Source organism: Otolemur garnettii, unplaced genomic scaffold (assembly GCF_000181295.1).
Source record: "Otolemur garnettii isolate 467f Iridium unplaced genomic scaffold, OtoGar3 scaffold00089, whole genome shotgun sequence".
NCBI lineage: Eukaryota > Metazoa > Chordata > Mammalia > Primates > Galagidae > Otolemur > Otolemur garnettii.
Window position 1 is genome coordinate 1,107,222 of NW_003852484.1, and position 14,936 is coordinate 1,122,157.

The 14,936-nt window shown below is 42.9% G+C and overlaps 1 protein-coding gene across 7 annotated transcripts in view; it reads right to left on the reverse strand.

The window, feature by feature from the left end:
• The window catches only part of LOC111721722 (kalirin-like), a 122,317-nt gene that overhangs the window by 62,733 nt on the left and 44,648 nt on the right, over positions 1 to 14,936 (reverse strand). For 4 of the 7 annotated variants that reach the window (XM_023516327.1, XM_023516326.1, XM_023516325.1 and 1 more), the window contains exon 4: positions 2,027 to 2,157. In XM_023516327.1, coding sequence (XP_023372095.1) covers positions 2,027 to 2,157 — 131 coding nt within the window. Of the gene's footprint in view, positions 1 to 2,026; positions 2,158 to 11,341; positions 11,438 to 14,936 lie in introns of all 7 variants that reach the window. The other 3 variants (XM_012808440.2, XM_023516323.1, XM_023516328.1) reach the window with 1 other exon arrangement.

The following is a 14,936-nucleotide window of genomic DNA, read 5'->3' on the forward strand; positions in this document are numbered from 1 at the left end:
ATCATCATAGCTCACAGCAACCTCCAACTCTTTGGCTCAGTTTTTTCTATTTTTAGTAGAGAGGGGGTCTTGCTTTTTGCTCAGGCTGGTCTCAAGCAATTCACTTGCCTCGGCCTCCTAGAGTGCTAGGATTAGGATAACAGGTCTAAATTTTTGTTTGTTTTGTTCAGCAGGCCTAGGCTGGGTTTGAACCCACCAGTCCGAGTGCACGAGGCCAGTGCTATAACCACTGAGCTATGGGTGCCCAGCCCCATTCTCAACCTTTTTCCTTCTCCTGAACACATGACTATTTCTATAACTCTTTTCTCCCAGGAGCTCTCACTTAACCCTTTGATGTTTGACTGCCATCTTTTGGAGTGAGTCTCCATTCCTTATGCCTTTCAGTCTCTGGTCTCATGTGCATGGAGTTTACAACTAAATACCTATACATGTTTCTTCACAGCCATGATGGTAGTACAGCAGGATAGAAGAAAGATGATATACAGTAAAAGGAATGAGACATTCCAACAACTGCATCTTCAGGACAGCTCAGCATATGAAGAGGTGTAGATTTTGGCCAGAAGGAGGATAGGAAGGAGAGGTAAGTAAAGTGGGTAAAAGAAGCACAGATTTCTATTGTTTGTTATAGCAAAACTGCCAATAGCAGCCTGGACAATGGCTTAAATGACTACTCAAAGGCCCATTCAACCTAAATGACAAGAATAGTGACTAGCCTTGCCAAGGACCACCTGCTCCCTCAAAGGTCAACTCCTTGATATAAACCTGACAAAGGTTGTACCTCTCCAACCCTGCTTCACAACCTGAGATGCTAAGGAGGGTCAGCTTGGTGGAAGTCCAAGGAAATTTTCCCTTGGGGGTGGTATTTCTCAACCTCTCTTCCATTCCCCAACTTCTTAGGGTTTCCCCTGACACCTGTAAACTTGAAGGGATAAGTATGGAGTTACAGAGCTTATATACCACCTACCACCCCCATGATAAGGTGACAGCCCTGCTTTAACACCAGGCCCTCACTATGATTTTCCACTTCTGTTTCCTAGGAAACAAAGTCTTAAACATTCACTTTGTATATTTCCAGGCAACAGTAGGGCCTGGCCTTGCTTACTTTTTGCTAATTTTCATGTCTGTGACCAGGCTAAAGGAGCGACAAATGTTAAGCGAGAAGGGCAGGCTAATTAACAACAGGAAGAGACCCTTTATACCCGCCTACTTAATTATTCCTGTAGCTTAAAATTTCTTACACGTTGAGCTACGTCCAGACTCATTAGTAGCTCTGCTTCTAACACAGAGTCAAATCCTAAACAAGAAAACTAAAGTTTTGGAGGAGTTATGCTTTTCTATTAATGGTATCTGTTATCTCCTTTATCAGATCAAATAATACAAAACTGACTTTATATCAAGGTAAATAACTCAAATCTTGTATAACATAAAGGGTTTTATGAAACTAACTGTGCTGTGAATTGTATTTTACTGTTAACTCTTCAAAGTAGAGAAGAGGTTCTTTTGGAATGAAAACACAAATGGATGCAAAATGAAGACCCTTGGGCACCGAGTGGAGATAGGACCTCCACCTGGTGGTAGGACAGATCCCCTTCCCTATGCATCACTTTCCTACATTAGGGGAAATGTTTCCTCTAATGTAGGAAAGTGACTTCTATCAGATTGTCTGTAATAGTTAAGAATTCTCTGATTCTACAGGCCCATGGCAATAACAATCTTATAGTTTCCTTTTGTTGTTTTCTTCTTGTCACCATGTTTTAAATTTCAAACAGACCTTGGTTATTACCACACTTTTTCAATAGCAGTTGCTGTATCACAGAATATACTTTGGCATAAACGTCCTCAAATTAGTGCCAAGTAGTTCAATACTGATCAGGGCTACGCTGTACAGCTCTGGGACACTTTTACTTAGAATGAATGTTATCAGAGGAAACACAGTGTGGGGAACCCCTCTCTAATTGCCCCCAACCCTTGCCCATTGTCCACTGCACATGTGTGCACCAGGCTGGAATCTAGGGGAGTCACTTACATTCTGCCTCTCAGGGCTTTGGCTTTCTGTTCTTCTTCCAAGTTTCTAGGAGGTGTGGGGGGAGCCATCCCCTCATTCAGGCAGCCGGCAGGGTCCTTCAAGCTCCCCCGGTATGAACCTCCTTCTAGACTCTAAAAAGAGAAGAATAAACAGTCTTAGAGAAGTGTACACTGAAAAGGCAGTTGGACCTGTGTTCCCCCCAGCCTAGCCACAGACAACTTGGAAAATCAGTAGCCAAGGCTGTTCTCACCAAATTATATGAAGCACCAGAGACAAGAGACTTCACCCTCCTGAAGCAGGGAGCCCTGGACTGTCACCTTCTCGGGCAACCAGGATGTACTTGGCATCTGTATGCTGCCAATTTCTGGGACACCCATGAAATTGTCAAAGTGACTACTCTGGGTAGGAAGAGCTCCAGAGATAAAAGTAATTATCGCAATTCAGTACCAAATAAGCATTTAGAAAAGAACATGGGTTGCTGGACCATCAAATGCAAATTGCCAAGGGTACAGCAGTTAGAGGAGAACTAGCTCAGAAAAACTGTGCTTTGTTAAAGCAGCTACCATTCTTTTGAAGAGGCCAGTGAGTGTGGATAAGAAGTCAATAAATTTAGCAATTTCTGAAAATACCTTTGCTAAAGTTATTTACCAAAGGCTTTACTTCACTTAATCCATTTCATTTCTTTTAATTAAGGCGCTGCAGGATTGAGAAAACAAGTTGGAAGGATTAATATGGTCTCCAGAAAGAGCTATGGGTAAAGGAACCTACATCCTGATCCCAGGTCTGCTAGTCACTGGATGCGCTTATGTGAAACAACTAAAATTGTTCTATGCTTCAGGTTTTCTCAATATTCAAATCAGATATTCCCTCTTTACCAATTTCTAAGAAACTGGTAAACTGACAGATGATAGTTGTATAATCCCTTTGAAAAATTAAAAATGCCCTACAATGGTTAGCTCTCTCCCCCATAGATGTTAGAACTGTTGACAATAAAAAGTCTCCAAATGAAGTTAATCTTAATATTTTTACAAGTGCCATGGATGAAGGACCAGGTAGTGACCCTTAAGAATTGGCAAACTATTCAGTCAAAAAGTTAAGATAAGATATCGAGGTCAAGTACGTTACAGATAATGGGAAACAATCCAAACTGTTCTTACGAGATGCCTGTCTACCCCAGCTATTGCGGCTGAAAGGAAAGGTTTCATGTAGTGGTCTTTGAAAACATTAGCCCTAAGGTTTAAGTCACAAAAAACAAAAAGTGCCGTCCAGTAAGGAGAAAAGGCTGAAGCCTGGCTTTAAGTGATCTGAACCTGGAGTATTTGTCACAAACTCTCCTAGCTGCTGTATTTCAACATAGGCTAAACAGGTAGAAAAGAAAGGTCCCGGAAAATGAAACAGAAAGCGAATAAAGATGTCTGATGGGCCATTATCTGAGAAAAGATAGAGAATATTAAGACTTGAATCTGAAAAACTTTTTTTTTTCTGTTGCAGTTTTTGGCCAGGGCTGGGTTTGAACCCACCACCTCCAGCATATGGGGCTGGCACCCTACTCCTTGAGCCACAGGTGCCGCCCGAATCTGAAAAACTTAATGCTGAGAAAATATATCAAACAACTTCTTCTGCCCTCTTAATCCTCAAGTTGACAAAATGTACCAAAGGCCAAACATGAACTATCAATGCTGTAAATGAGAATTAAGAGGACAGGGTCTTCACACTCAAGAGAGATTTCTTTTAACTTAGGTTAAAGATATCTACAGAACAAGTAATCGGCCATGGAAATTGTTAAATTCAGAGCAGCAATATAGGCTAAAAATATAGAAAGGTCAAGAAGGGTTTAGCTAAATTTATAGATACAGGATCTGTAACCTGTTATTAAGGAAATGAGAGTGTCTGGTGCTGAGGCTTGACAAGCCAGCAGACAGGCAGGCTTTTCAGTGACATGTCCCCTGGTGCCATCACCACAGACAGGCTCCAGGCCAGTGAGCCCAGCTGGTGACTGATCTGATTACACGCCTTTTGCTTCCCTCCAGCTCTCCCCTGTTGTAGTCTTTGTTCTGCAGCCTGTTGGTTGGTAGCAGGGTGACTACAGGCCTGGGGAGCAGGCCTAGGTGACTCTCCCCATGGAGCACTCCGCAGGTGTGGTCCACGCTCAAGTTTTGTACAGAATGAAGAATACCTGAAGAGTCCAATGCGTCACACAGAAAAATAACTAACATTTCCTCCTACTTGGCCTGTTCTCTAAGTAAAGCAGCCTAAGTTATCTCTAGGGAAGGACTTCCCTATCTCTAGAGAAGGAAATATAGGGTCTGGCTAAGGTACAGGGGCTGAGTGGAAAGTATCCAGTCATTGTCAATACTATTTCTCATGTTATGTGGCTGGCTACTTTCTAGACAACATGCATTCTGGGTAGTCTGCTCCAAATGAAGGGCTTGGCTATAATGCTTATAGTATTTCTCTAAGGACTCAGCTGCCTATGTTAGAGTTGGCATACTGGGCTCCAACTAAGGGCAACTAGGGTTGACCTGCAATTGTCTTTGCTGTTCCTAAGAGAAAAAAAGGCAGTGGCAGCCAGTTTTCTGCCACAGTGAGGACTTCTGCCCCCCACTTGGGGCTTGCTTAGGGCCACAATAGTCTCTGCAGACAAAAAAAAAAAAAAAAGTATGAGGACAGAGCAATACATGTCCCTATCATCAGTCCAAAGCCAGGGAACAGAAGCATCAATAGACCCAAGCAGATGAAATGTGCAGAAAGGCCATCCCTGTGTTTAAAATGAATATGTGTTCTGATTGCTGGACCTGGGATCACATACCCATCACATGCCCTTCCCCTGGGCTCCTATAAGCACTCTTCACACTCCCAACAGCATTCATTACACAGTACTGTCATTGATTATTTTTGTATTCAAGCAGATTTTTATTGGACATCTACCACATGCTAAATATTTGCAGACTGCTGGAGAAAAGCAGATGAAATGAGGATGTCCTTCACAATCTAAGCTATAGTGGCTGCTCTTCTAGATAGAAGGGGTACCATGAAGAATAAACAAAAGCAGCAGGCAGCTCTAGGGGGCAATGGATGAGGCAATGATTTACTGAGTATCAAGAAATGGAAAGGAAATCCCGTAATGGCATAAATGTATCTATGATATAGGTACAAATGACTTAATTAAAAAAAAGAAATGAAAAGGAGTTCATCAGCTACTCCAATGGGAGGACGTTCCAGGCAGGAGTAGCCCTGGGTAAGGGTCAAGATGAAACTACCTGGAGCAGCCTGACAAGCTGGAAGTAGTCTGGTGTAGGCAGAATATAGGGAGCGAGGGAAGGGGATTGGCAAGTGACCCTGTTCTGTGAATTGGGGTGAGTGGGTCCCAAAGAAGGAAGAGGTAAGGAATAAAAACAGGATCGTGGAAGACCAGGCATGGAGGCTCATGCCTGTAATCCTAACACTCTGGGAGGCCAACGTGGGTGGATTGCTCACTAATTCAAAAATAGGATCATGGAGAAGTTGCAGGGACCGAATCATAAAGAATCTTGACTGTGGCATTAAGCAGTAGAACTTTAACCTTCTAAGACTATGATAGGAGAGTTTTAAGCAGGGAAATAAAATGCTTGGATTTAAATTTTTGAAAGATCAGTTTTAATGTTCCAAAGAACTTTTATAATTTGGAAAAATATATCTGATGTGATAGTAAAGGAAAATAGAACTTAAACTTTAAATACTCTGTGATTAACTACATTATTTTTAAAAGGGTCTGGAAGAAAATATACCAACATTTCAACATTCAATATGACTAGATGATGACTTATGCTTCTATTCTTGTCATTTTTCCAATTCTTTCTGAATAAGCATATATTGCTTTTATTAGTCAGAAAAGAACTATTAAAATGTTTTTTTTTTTAAAGAAAAAGATAGATCCCTTTAGCAGTCTAGAGAGATGTCTGACTAGAATCTGGGAGGAAGTTGTTCCTAATAGTCCAAGCAGGAAAGAATTTTGAGCATGTACCCGAAACGGCAAGCTCCTCATAAGGAAGGTCAGGCTCTATGTTTAATCTCGAAGCCTGGTGTATAGGAGGACACTGAGAATTTATTGAATAGTGAGAACTCTTGGGGAGGGATCAAAGCTCATGTGATAAGGCAATGGGTAAGTTGGCTGATCCAGCACCACCCACCACCTTTTAGCTGCTGTTTTATAAAAATTTGTATATCACGCCTGTTAGGATGGTTATTACTAAGAAACAGAGATAAGAAATGTTGGCGAGTATGTAAAGGAAGTGGAACTCTAGCACACTGTTGGTAGAAATGTAGATTGGTGTAGCCTTTATAGCAAACAGTATAAAGGTTCCTAAAGAAACTAAAAATAAGACTACCAGATGAGCTAGCAATGCCTCTTCTAGGTATACACACAAAGGTAATGAAATCAGCCCTTTACAAAGATGTCTGTACCTCCATGCTCAACATTATTTACAATAGCTGGGATACAGATATGAAAACAACCTAAGCATCTGTTGATGGATAAAGAAACTGTAATGTACATATATATACACATACACACAAGGGAATATTATTCAGCCTTTAAAAGGAGATCTTGCCATTTGCTACAACATGGAGGGACCTAGAGGACATCATACTACATAAAACAAGCTAGACATACACAGAAACATATTACATGATCTCACTTATATGTAGGTCTAAAAAAAAACAAAGTTCAAAATAAAATACAGTAGAACCCCTGTAAGTTGACAATCCAAGGAGCTATAACAAACTGGTCAACATACATAGGTGGGCAACATAAGGAACTAGGCCTACTGTTTAATACCTACATGTGGGGCATGTCCAGTCTATGAAAATTAGGTCAACTTAAGGAGGTGGTCAATGTAGGAAGGTGGTCAGCTGTGGAGGTCCTACTGTATACAGCAACCAGGCATGGTGGCTCCATACCCATAATCTTAGCACTCTGCAGGTAGAGTTGTTTGAGCTCAAAAGTTTGAGACCAGTCTGAGCAAGAGTGGTCTACTTTACTAAAAATAGAAAAAGTTGCTAGGGATGATTGTGTAAGTCTATAGTCCTAGCTACTCAAGAGGCTGAGGCAAAAGGATCATTTGAGCCCAGGAGTTTGAGGTTGCTGTGAGCTTTGATGATGCCACTGCACTCTACCTAGGGTTATAGATGAGACACTGTCTCAAAAAATAAATAAATAAAATGAAATAATATAGGAATAGAAAATAAGAGGGCAGGGGGTGGGATGGTAAGGAATTGGGGAGATGTACAGTTCAGAGGATACAAAGTAGTAGTGTGACTGTAAAGCACCAGAGGCAGCTTTGGGACACAGGAGTTCTCCTGCCTTTGAATGGAGCTGGGGATCAAATAAATTCTTTTTTTTTTTTTTTTTTTTAGAGACAGAGCCTCAAGCTGTCCCCCTGGGTAGAGTGCCGTGGCATTACAGCTCACAGCAACCTCCAACTCCTGGGCTCAAGCGAGTCTCCTGCCTCCGCCTCCCAAGTAGCTGGGACCACAGGCGCCCACCACAACGCCTGGCTATTTTTTGGTTGCAGCCGTCATTGTTGTTTTGGCGGGTCCAGGCTGGGGATTCGAACGCGACACCTTAGGTGTACGTGGCTGGCGCCTTAGCTGGTTGAGCTATAGGTGCCGAGCCCAAATAAATTGTAAGTGGAGAATTTGGGGCCATTACGTGAGCAGCCAGTAAAGAAAGCAGACAGACTCTAAGCTCTAGATTAAAGTCTAAACAGGCCAGGCACAGTGGTTCATGCCTCTAATCCCAGCACTTTGGGATGCTGAAGCAGGAAAATCACTTGAGGCCAGGAAATGAGACCAGTCTGAAACAACATAGCAAGACTCCATTTCCACAGAAAATACAAAATGTTAGCTGGGCATTGTGGCACACTCCTGTAGCCCCAGCTACTCAGGAGGCTGAGGCAGGAGAATCATGTGAGCCCAGGAGTTTGAGGTTATAGTAAACCATGATGTCACCCCTGCAGCCTAGCCTGCACAAAAGTAAAACTGGTGTCAAAGAAAAAAAAAGTCTAAGCATACCAGATGCTCCTGTAAAATGGAATCTGACTCTGCAAGGCAGGAAGGACTTCATCAGTTCTTTCTTGAACTAAGAAAACTCCCACCTAACGTCTAGGTTCCACCACTCTGCAGCAACAGAGTCAACCCTTCATTCCCACAGCAAGCCTTCAATTATTAGATGACAGCTCTCCTGCATCTTCTCCTAGCTCTTCCTTGTATTTAACCGTGGTTTCTTCACCTTTCTTTTAGATGACATGAATCTTGTGGTCTTGTTATCACCTCTGGGCCCCTCCAGTTTGTTTAAGAACATTTTAGAATGTTGCATTTAAAACACAATCCATTACACACACACCTCATGACAGGTGTGGTCTGAATAGCTCTGAGTAGAATGAGACTATTACTTCTCTTGATCTGCACAGTAACCAAGTCTATGATAATACTGGCTATTCTGACAACCATCATAGTATTGTATTTAATCAAATAAATACTCCAGACTTTTAAGAGCTCTAGATCGTTTCTTCTTCTAAACTAAAGGGACAGGAATGAGATCTTGGGGTTACCAAACGTGGCTGAGATAGTCCCAATCTACTGCTGCTCCATTGCTACCTCACAGCTGGATGAGAAGAAAGAGAAGGCAGGAGAGAGGACAAAGAATCAAATTTTACTGAGATGATCCTAAGAAAGAAAATCACTGCTTCCTCACTACTTTTAGTGATCTCTGTATCAGGGCTTGGTTTTGTGTGTTAAATCAAAGAAATCTCTACATCTGGTCTTACAGTAGGTCCTCAGGTGTAGTTATTGCTGGAAGAAGTTAAAGCTCTCATTACAGTATACTCATCACAGAAAGGACATCCCACTCAATAGACATGTATTGAGGCTCTGCTATAAAGCTAGTCAATTCCAATACCATCTCACACACTCCCTCTTCATGGGGAAATTTGTTTTAATGGGAATTCTCAATATTTTCACTCACATATTTAACATTAAACCCATTGATCACACAATTAGAGGCCCTAGAAGATTCTCAATAGTACAAAAATTAGCAGTAGTAATAGTAAGAAAAAGGTAATCCAAAGTATAAACAAATATAGACCTTTGGAAAAAAGTATCCACAAGGAAGCCAGTAAGTATAAAAGGCTCTTATATGCTTGTGGAGGGAAAATAATAATGTCCTAAACGACTTACCATCTAGCTGGAAAGTCTAACTGCAAATACTGAGCTATTTTAACAACTAACATAACAGAGCCACCTAAGAGCTGTCCCCGGGTGCATGTGGCTTTAGCAATTACCATGTGATTACAGAGGAAATTTGGTCAGGGCTGGTCAGAAGTGCCCTTGTGAAGAGACGAAATTTGAGTGGGACCTTGAAGGACCATTATGTTCTAGATAAGCAAAAATAAGAGGGAGAATGTTCCAGAGAAGTGGGGTGGTTTGAACAAAAATTTGGAGGAAGGAAAGCCACATGTGTGTTTGGAGATAGGGAGGAAAACTGGTTGGAGCAGAGTTTATCAACCAGCATCATAAGCAGGTGCTGGAAAGGTAGATTGGAGAATAGGCCGCAAAATATCAGAATCCTGGGGTAAGTGTGGACTTTATTTATAGGTCTGTGATTTCCAAACTTTGATGACACCGGTGAATATAATTTTGTTTGTGCATCCCCAAAACGTGCAACTTATTTATAAATTATGTACCTGAGCTACCGTACTATTATTACAAACCTAACAAAATGTACGCAAAACATTTTAAAACATTGATATAAGGACATGCAAATATTTTCTTCCCAGATCCCAGTAAAGCACATAGAGACCTTGTGTGTAGGGAAGAGGGAGACAGTGAGCTGCAGCAAGGAGGCAGGTGGCAGGCAGTGCTTGTGGAAGAATGACGGGGAGAATGCGGTGTCAAGGCAGACAGGGGGGGGAAGAGAAAACAGCAGCTACTGGAGAAGTCCAGGCACAAGGTCAGATAGTGAAAGAGAAAATACGAAAGAAAGGACAATTTTAAGAAAAAAAAAGAAAGATGATACTTAGAAAATGAAGACAGTGTGTGGGTCAGCATGGAGAGCAAGTGAGGAGGAGCCAAAAAGGGGTCCTTTGAAAGTTAACATAGTGTCCACAGGAGCACTTACTCCCACTGGCAGGACAGGTAGAGAGGGCAGGAAAATGGACAACCTTCAGGAGTTTCACACCAGTTGCGAAAAACTGCAGCTTTTTTTTTTTTTTTTAATTAGGAAGGAAAATTTAGAAAGAAAAGAATAAAATCACATGTATTAAATCTGATTTGTACCCTGTAGGCTGGGATATCTGAAAAGGGGGTTACTGTAATCAAAATTTCAGGCAGCTTTCCCTAGAGAGCATCCATCTTGTCCTCTAATTCCTGGGCCAGGTGGAGAGGGTTTAAATGGCTCTAACTAACAAGACTTCCCAGCAGAAGTCTGCCGGAAGCAGACATTTATCCTAATGAGGATTGCAAGAGAAGCCAATGAGTGACTCGGATGAGAGTGAAGGAAGCATTTCCTAAAATGCTTCAAACTGTCATCCCACAGGGAAGCACTCAATTGTAAAAGCACAGGAGAGGAGCAGCAGCTTTATCCTAATGAGCTCTCCAGAAAGGGCTCTTCACCAGCGTTATGCCCAAATCCCAAACCAGCTCAGACGCGCCACCCTTCCCAGCACACTGAAAGTGTGCTGATTGGAACATTAGATAGTCACAAGCTAGACTAGCTGTCAGTGGTTTACATGCACCTTTCCCCCCATGATGGGGATATGCACCAGCTCTTTGAATTTTTTTGAGAGCTATCCACACACTTTTGCCCACGTTTATAATCATCAGTGTACTTCTGTAAGACTTTGTAAGCTAGAAGGCTTTCTGAAGTTCCAAAAGAAAATTTCCTGGTGTTTCTTCCAAAGATCCAATCTGAGTTCTGTGTCTCAGCTGCACAGCACATCAGCTTTAGTGCTAACCAGACAATGCTCAGTCACAATCTGGACATCATCTGGCTAAAGGCAACTGCACCAAGCTCACGGTGAGGCTAGTTTGTCTTGGATACTTTTCATCTTGCATCAGCATCGCAGCTCCCAAGTGGCCTGTTCATTTCCCATGCACATTCCCAAACAATGCCAAAAAAGACTTTGGGGCACAGGTTTTTAGCAGTCATCATCAGCTGGAAATAATCCCACAGGAAGCACAAGGATAGGTGCAAAAGAGAAGACAGCAGACAGATGCAAGGCCTTGAGAGCCGCACGGAGGTACGATACACACAGGACTGTCTCCAGGACCCCCACTTACCAGCTTGCTTTTGACCAACTTTTCTATTGCACTGACAAGGTCTGCAGCAGTAGGTACTTCAGTGGAAGCCTGCCGGGCTGCTAGCAAAGAGGAGGACTGCAAGACAGTGAGCAGCAAAGGAAAAGCAGATTAGCAAGGAATGAGGAACAGTGATTAGGAAGCAAAATAGAAAGTCCAAAGCTCAAGGCAGGTGAGGGAAGCAAAGCTCTAAGTTGAGAGGCAACAGAGGGAGATGGGTGTAGGGTGAGTGTGGGCCAGGCCTGCCCAACCCTTTGTCAGGAATGCTTGCCAGCAGCAAAGCATGTGGATGGTACTAGGCTCTCCTTAGGCCTCCAAAGGAGCTGAGAGGAGGGTCACTGAGTTCCTAGGCAGCCAATAGGTGAGGGCGGCACCTACAGACAGCAGTGGGGTGGTGAAAGGTGACTGCGCTGAGGGCAAACAAGACTTTGGCCACTACACAACAGCCTATTGTTGCTCCAGGATATGAAGGATTCAATAAACGAGGCTTGAGAGTGTCCAAAGACGAGAAATAGTCCTTGCTTTCCTCCAGCCTTCGACATAGAACTATATGAGGTGTCCAGCAAAAATGATAGGGGTAGGGCCCTTAGAGACCAGCAAGCCAGACACACTCCCCACATATTCTTTCCCTCCCTCCCTCCCTCTCTCTCACTGCCCCCTCTTCTTTCTCTCTCTCTCTTACACACACAGACACATACCCCTACTTCCACAAAACATAGCCGGCCCTGATCAGGGACCCTGAATTGGAACACTAGGAAATAATAAAGGGCCTTCTCAGGAGCAGTGTGTCACGTGCCCCAGGAGCCAGGGCCAGTCCTGCTCACAGTAAAGAGGGTGCCACTAAAGGACCTCACTGTGCCCCGCTTCCCCTCATGAGCAACAAGGACTTGCCCATGTGGCAGTTTGGTTAATGGTTTAGGGATTTCTGCTCACTGAGGGATGGTGGGGTTTTGATTGTTTTGTCCTTCCTTCTTCTACCTTAAAAGAAGTTGGGGAAGAAATGGTTAACCCCACAAAATTATGTGTGCACTTTTACCCCAGGCTTATCAGAGCAGAGGGCGGTGGTGTTCCCAGGGCCAGGACACAGGCTCCCTCGGTCTGCAGCAGTGATAACTGTGGGTGTAGAGGTTGAATGTCCCGGCCTTGCTCTGACTTCAAGTTTGTGCCTTAGGTTAGGGGAAGATTTTCAAAAACGAAGCTTCTTGTCTAATCTAAGAGTTACTTTAAGTCTTTGCTTCTGAGATGGGGGTGGGGGAGGAAGGAATAATTGTAATTAAGAAAGACACAACAATACACTTTTTCTTCTACTGGGGAATGCAGGAAAAACTTAAGTCTGTGTGGAAAACCAAGTTATCATCTTTTTATTCTAATAATCCTATTTCCAGAAACTTATTCCAAGGACAAAGTCAAAAGAACAATGCAAAAAAGAAAAAAAAAAAAAACCAATGCAGATGTGATCTGTACACAGCAGTATTATCCAGAGTAGCAAAGACTGCAAACACCCTGCTAGGAGGTCCCAAACACCCTGTTAGGGTGTCCCAAAGGATGGAACATCAAACAAATAAAACATTCTGCAGCTATTAAAATTATAGTTATGAAGGTAAAATTAATAAGATTTCAGGAAATTATAGTAAATAGCAAACAAAAGAGTGAACATGGCATACACATACTATATATAATTGTAAAAATAAACATACATGCACATGGGCAAAGACTAGAGGAAATAAGGAGAATTAAAATAATTCTACAACATCACAATGGGTGAACTTTTAAAAGTTCCTTTTACGCTATTGTAAAAATTCTTTTAATATATCCCACTGTATTTGCTAGAAGTTCTGAGGTTCATACTGCTCCCAAATATTCTAGAAAAACAGAATGTGCAGGAACCAAATAAGCAGGACTGAGGAGAGTTAATGTGTCTAAAAAGAGATTGTTGGCACCTACCCTATTTCTAGGGAAGAAAAGGACTGCGTGAATGTCTGTGGGGAAGTCAGCATTCTCAGTTAAAGATTATCTAGAAACAACGTAATGTCCTTCTCCCCCAAACAAGTTATGTTTGAGGGAATTAGACAAGGTTTGTGACCTTTGCTTATCTTATGCCAGCTGGGCCCTCTGTGGGGAGGGCAGTTAGGGACACAGGGGCACCTGCTCCCCAATCCTCTATCACTGTTTATAAAACATTTCACAACAGCAGGCCTCTGGGAACACAATGGGCTGCCTCTTGCTTTCATCTCAAGGTGAAGCACAGGCATTTCTGCCTCAGGAATCCGGGATGGCATAATGCCACGCTTCTCACTATGTTTCTTCCCAACAGACCACAGTAGAGAGCTGGCCTTGGAGATGGGGGCCACCAACATCACCTCAGGATGGGCCACAACTGGGTGAGTCACATGGAGGGGTGGCAAGCTGGCATATCTCAGTCATCAGTCTGTCCCCAGACTTGTCCCTCCAGCCAGCATAGAGGAACACCTGACTAATGTCTATGGGTTAACAATTTCAACACAAAGCAGAAAGAATTAAAAGAAGAACTGAGATGTCACCAGGAAAGCTGCCACTTTGGCAGTCAGTACTTTTGGAATCGCATCCTAGGTGGTGATTTAAAGGTTTGTTTCCTTCCTGCATTTACTGGGCCCACCACCTTGAAGGAGGCTGCCCCACTACAAGGCAGAGAGCCAGAGAGCCCAGGAGAGGCTGGAGGACAGCAAGGCCAGCGACCACTGTCACCACCACTGCAACTATAACAAGACAAAAATGACACTCAGAAATGCAATGGAAAGTAGAATATGATAAAAAACCGAAGCTACCCTTCAATGTTCAGAGTTCAAAAGAATCAGTGGTACTTAAGGAAGGAAAAAACCACACATACACACCAGCACCCCTCATGTGAAAGAATGGCTAGAAGGGAAGTGAATGACGGAGAATACAAAGCAGCTCTAAGCCTCAGGTCAGTACCCAGAAGCATGTCCAACCTAAGCCTCTGCTCCAGAACAAGTGGGACAGTTATCAGATAATTACAGACGCAGAGGGCATCGTCATTCAGATTCCAGCCAGCCTCTGTGTGCCAGTGAGCCAGGGAATTATACAAAGCAAAGCTGAGCAACACAGCGTGTCAGGTTTGCTCACTTTTGACAATAACCTCCCCTTAGCAGCATCTCCATCCTTCAATGCTATAACTGCAAAATTCTAACAGTACTGGGCTTGACTAGAAGTTACCATTATTGAGATTTTTGAGTTGAATGTACGGAAAATGACTAAAATGTAGGTTGTACAGTCAGGTACAAAATAGTTGCAATCTGGAACCACTGCAGATTCCTTTTTGATATAAAGTACCAAATCCTAAAATAGTTCCTTTTAGAATCTGCTGGTTCCAAAGACAGAGCCATTACCCTTTGTCAAGATGATACCAAGCAGATTCCCACTTTCAGAATTCTATACCCGCCCCCCCAACACTGCCCAGAATGAAGTCACACCCCCAGGATTGGGGGAGAGGACACCTATCAAATCCAGACAGAATCTATATTATCACGGTTTCATGTGGAGTAAGAGATACCAAGGAGAAAAGAGCCTTCCTACCCCA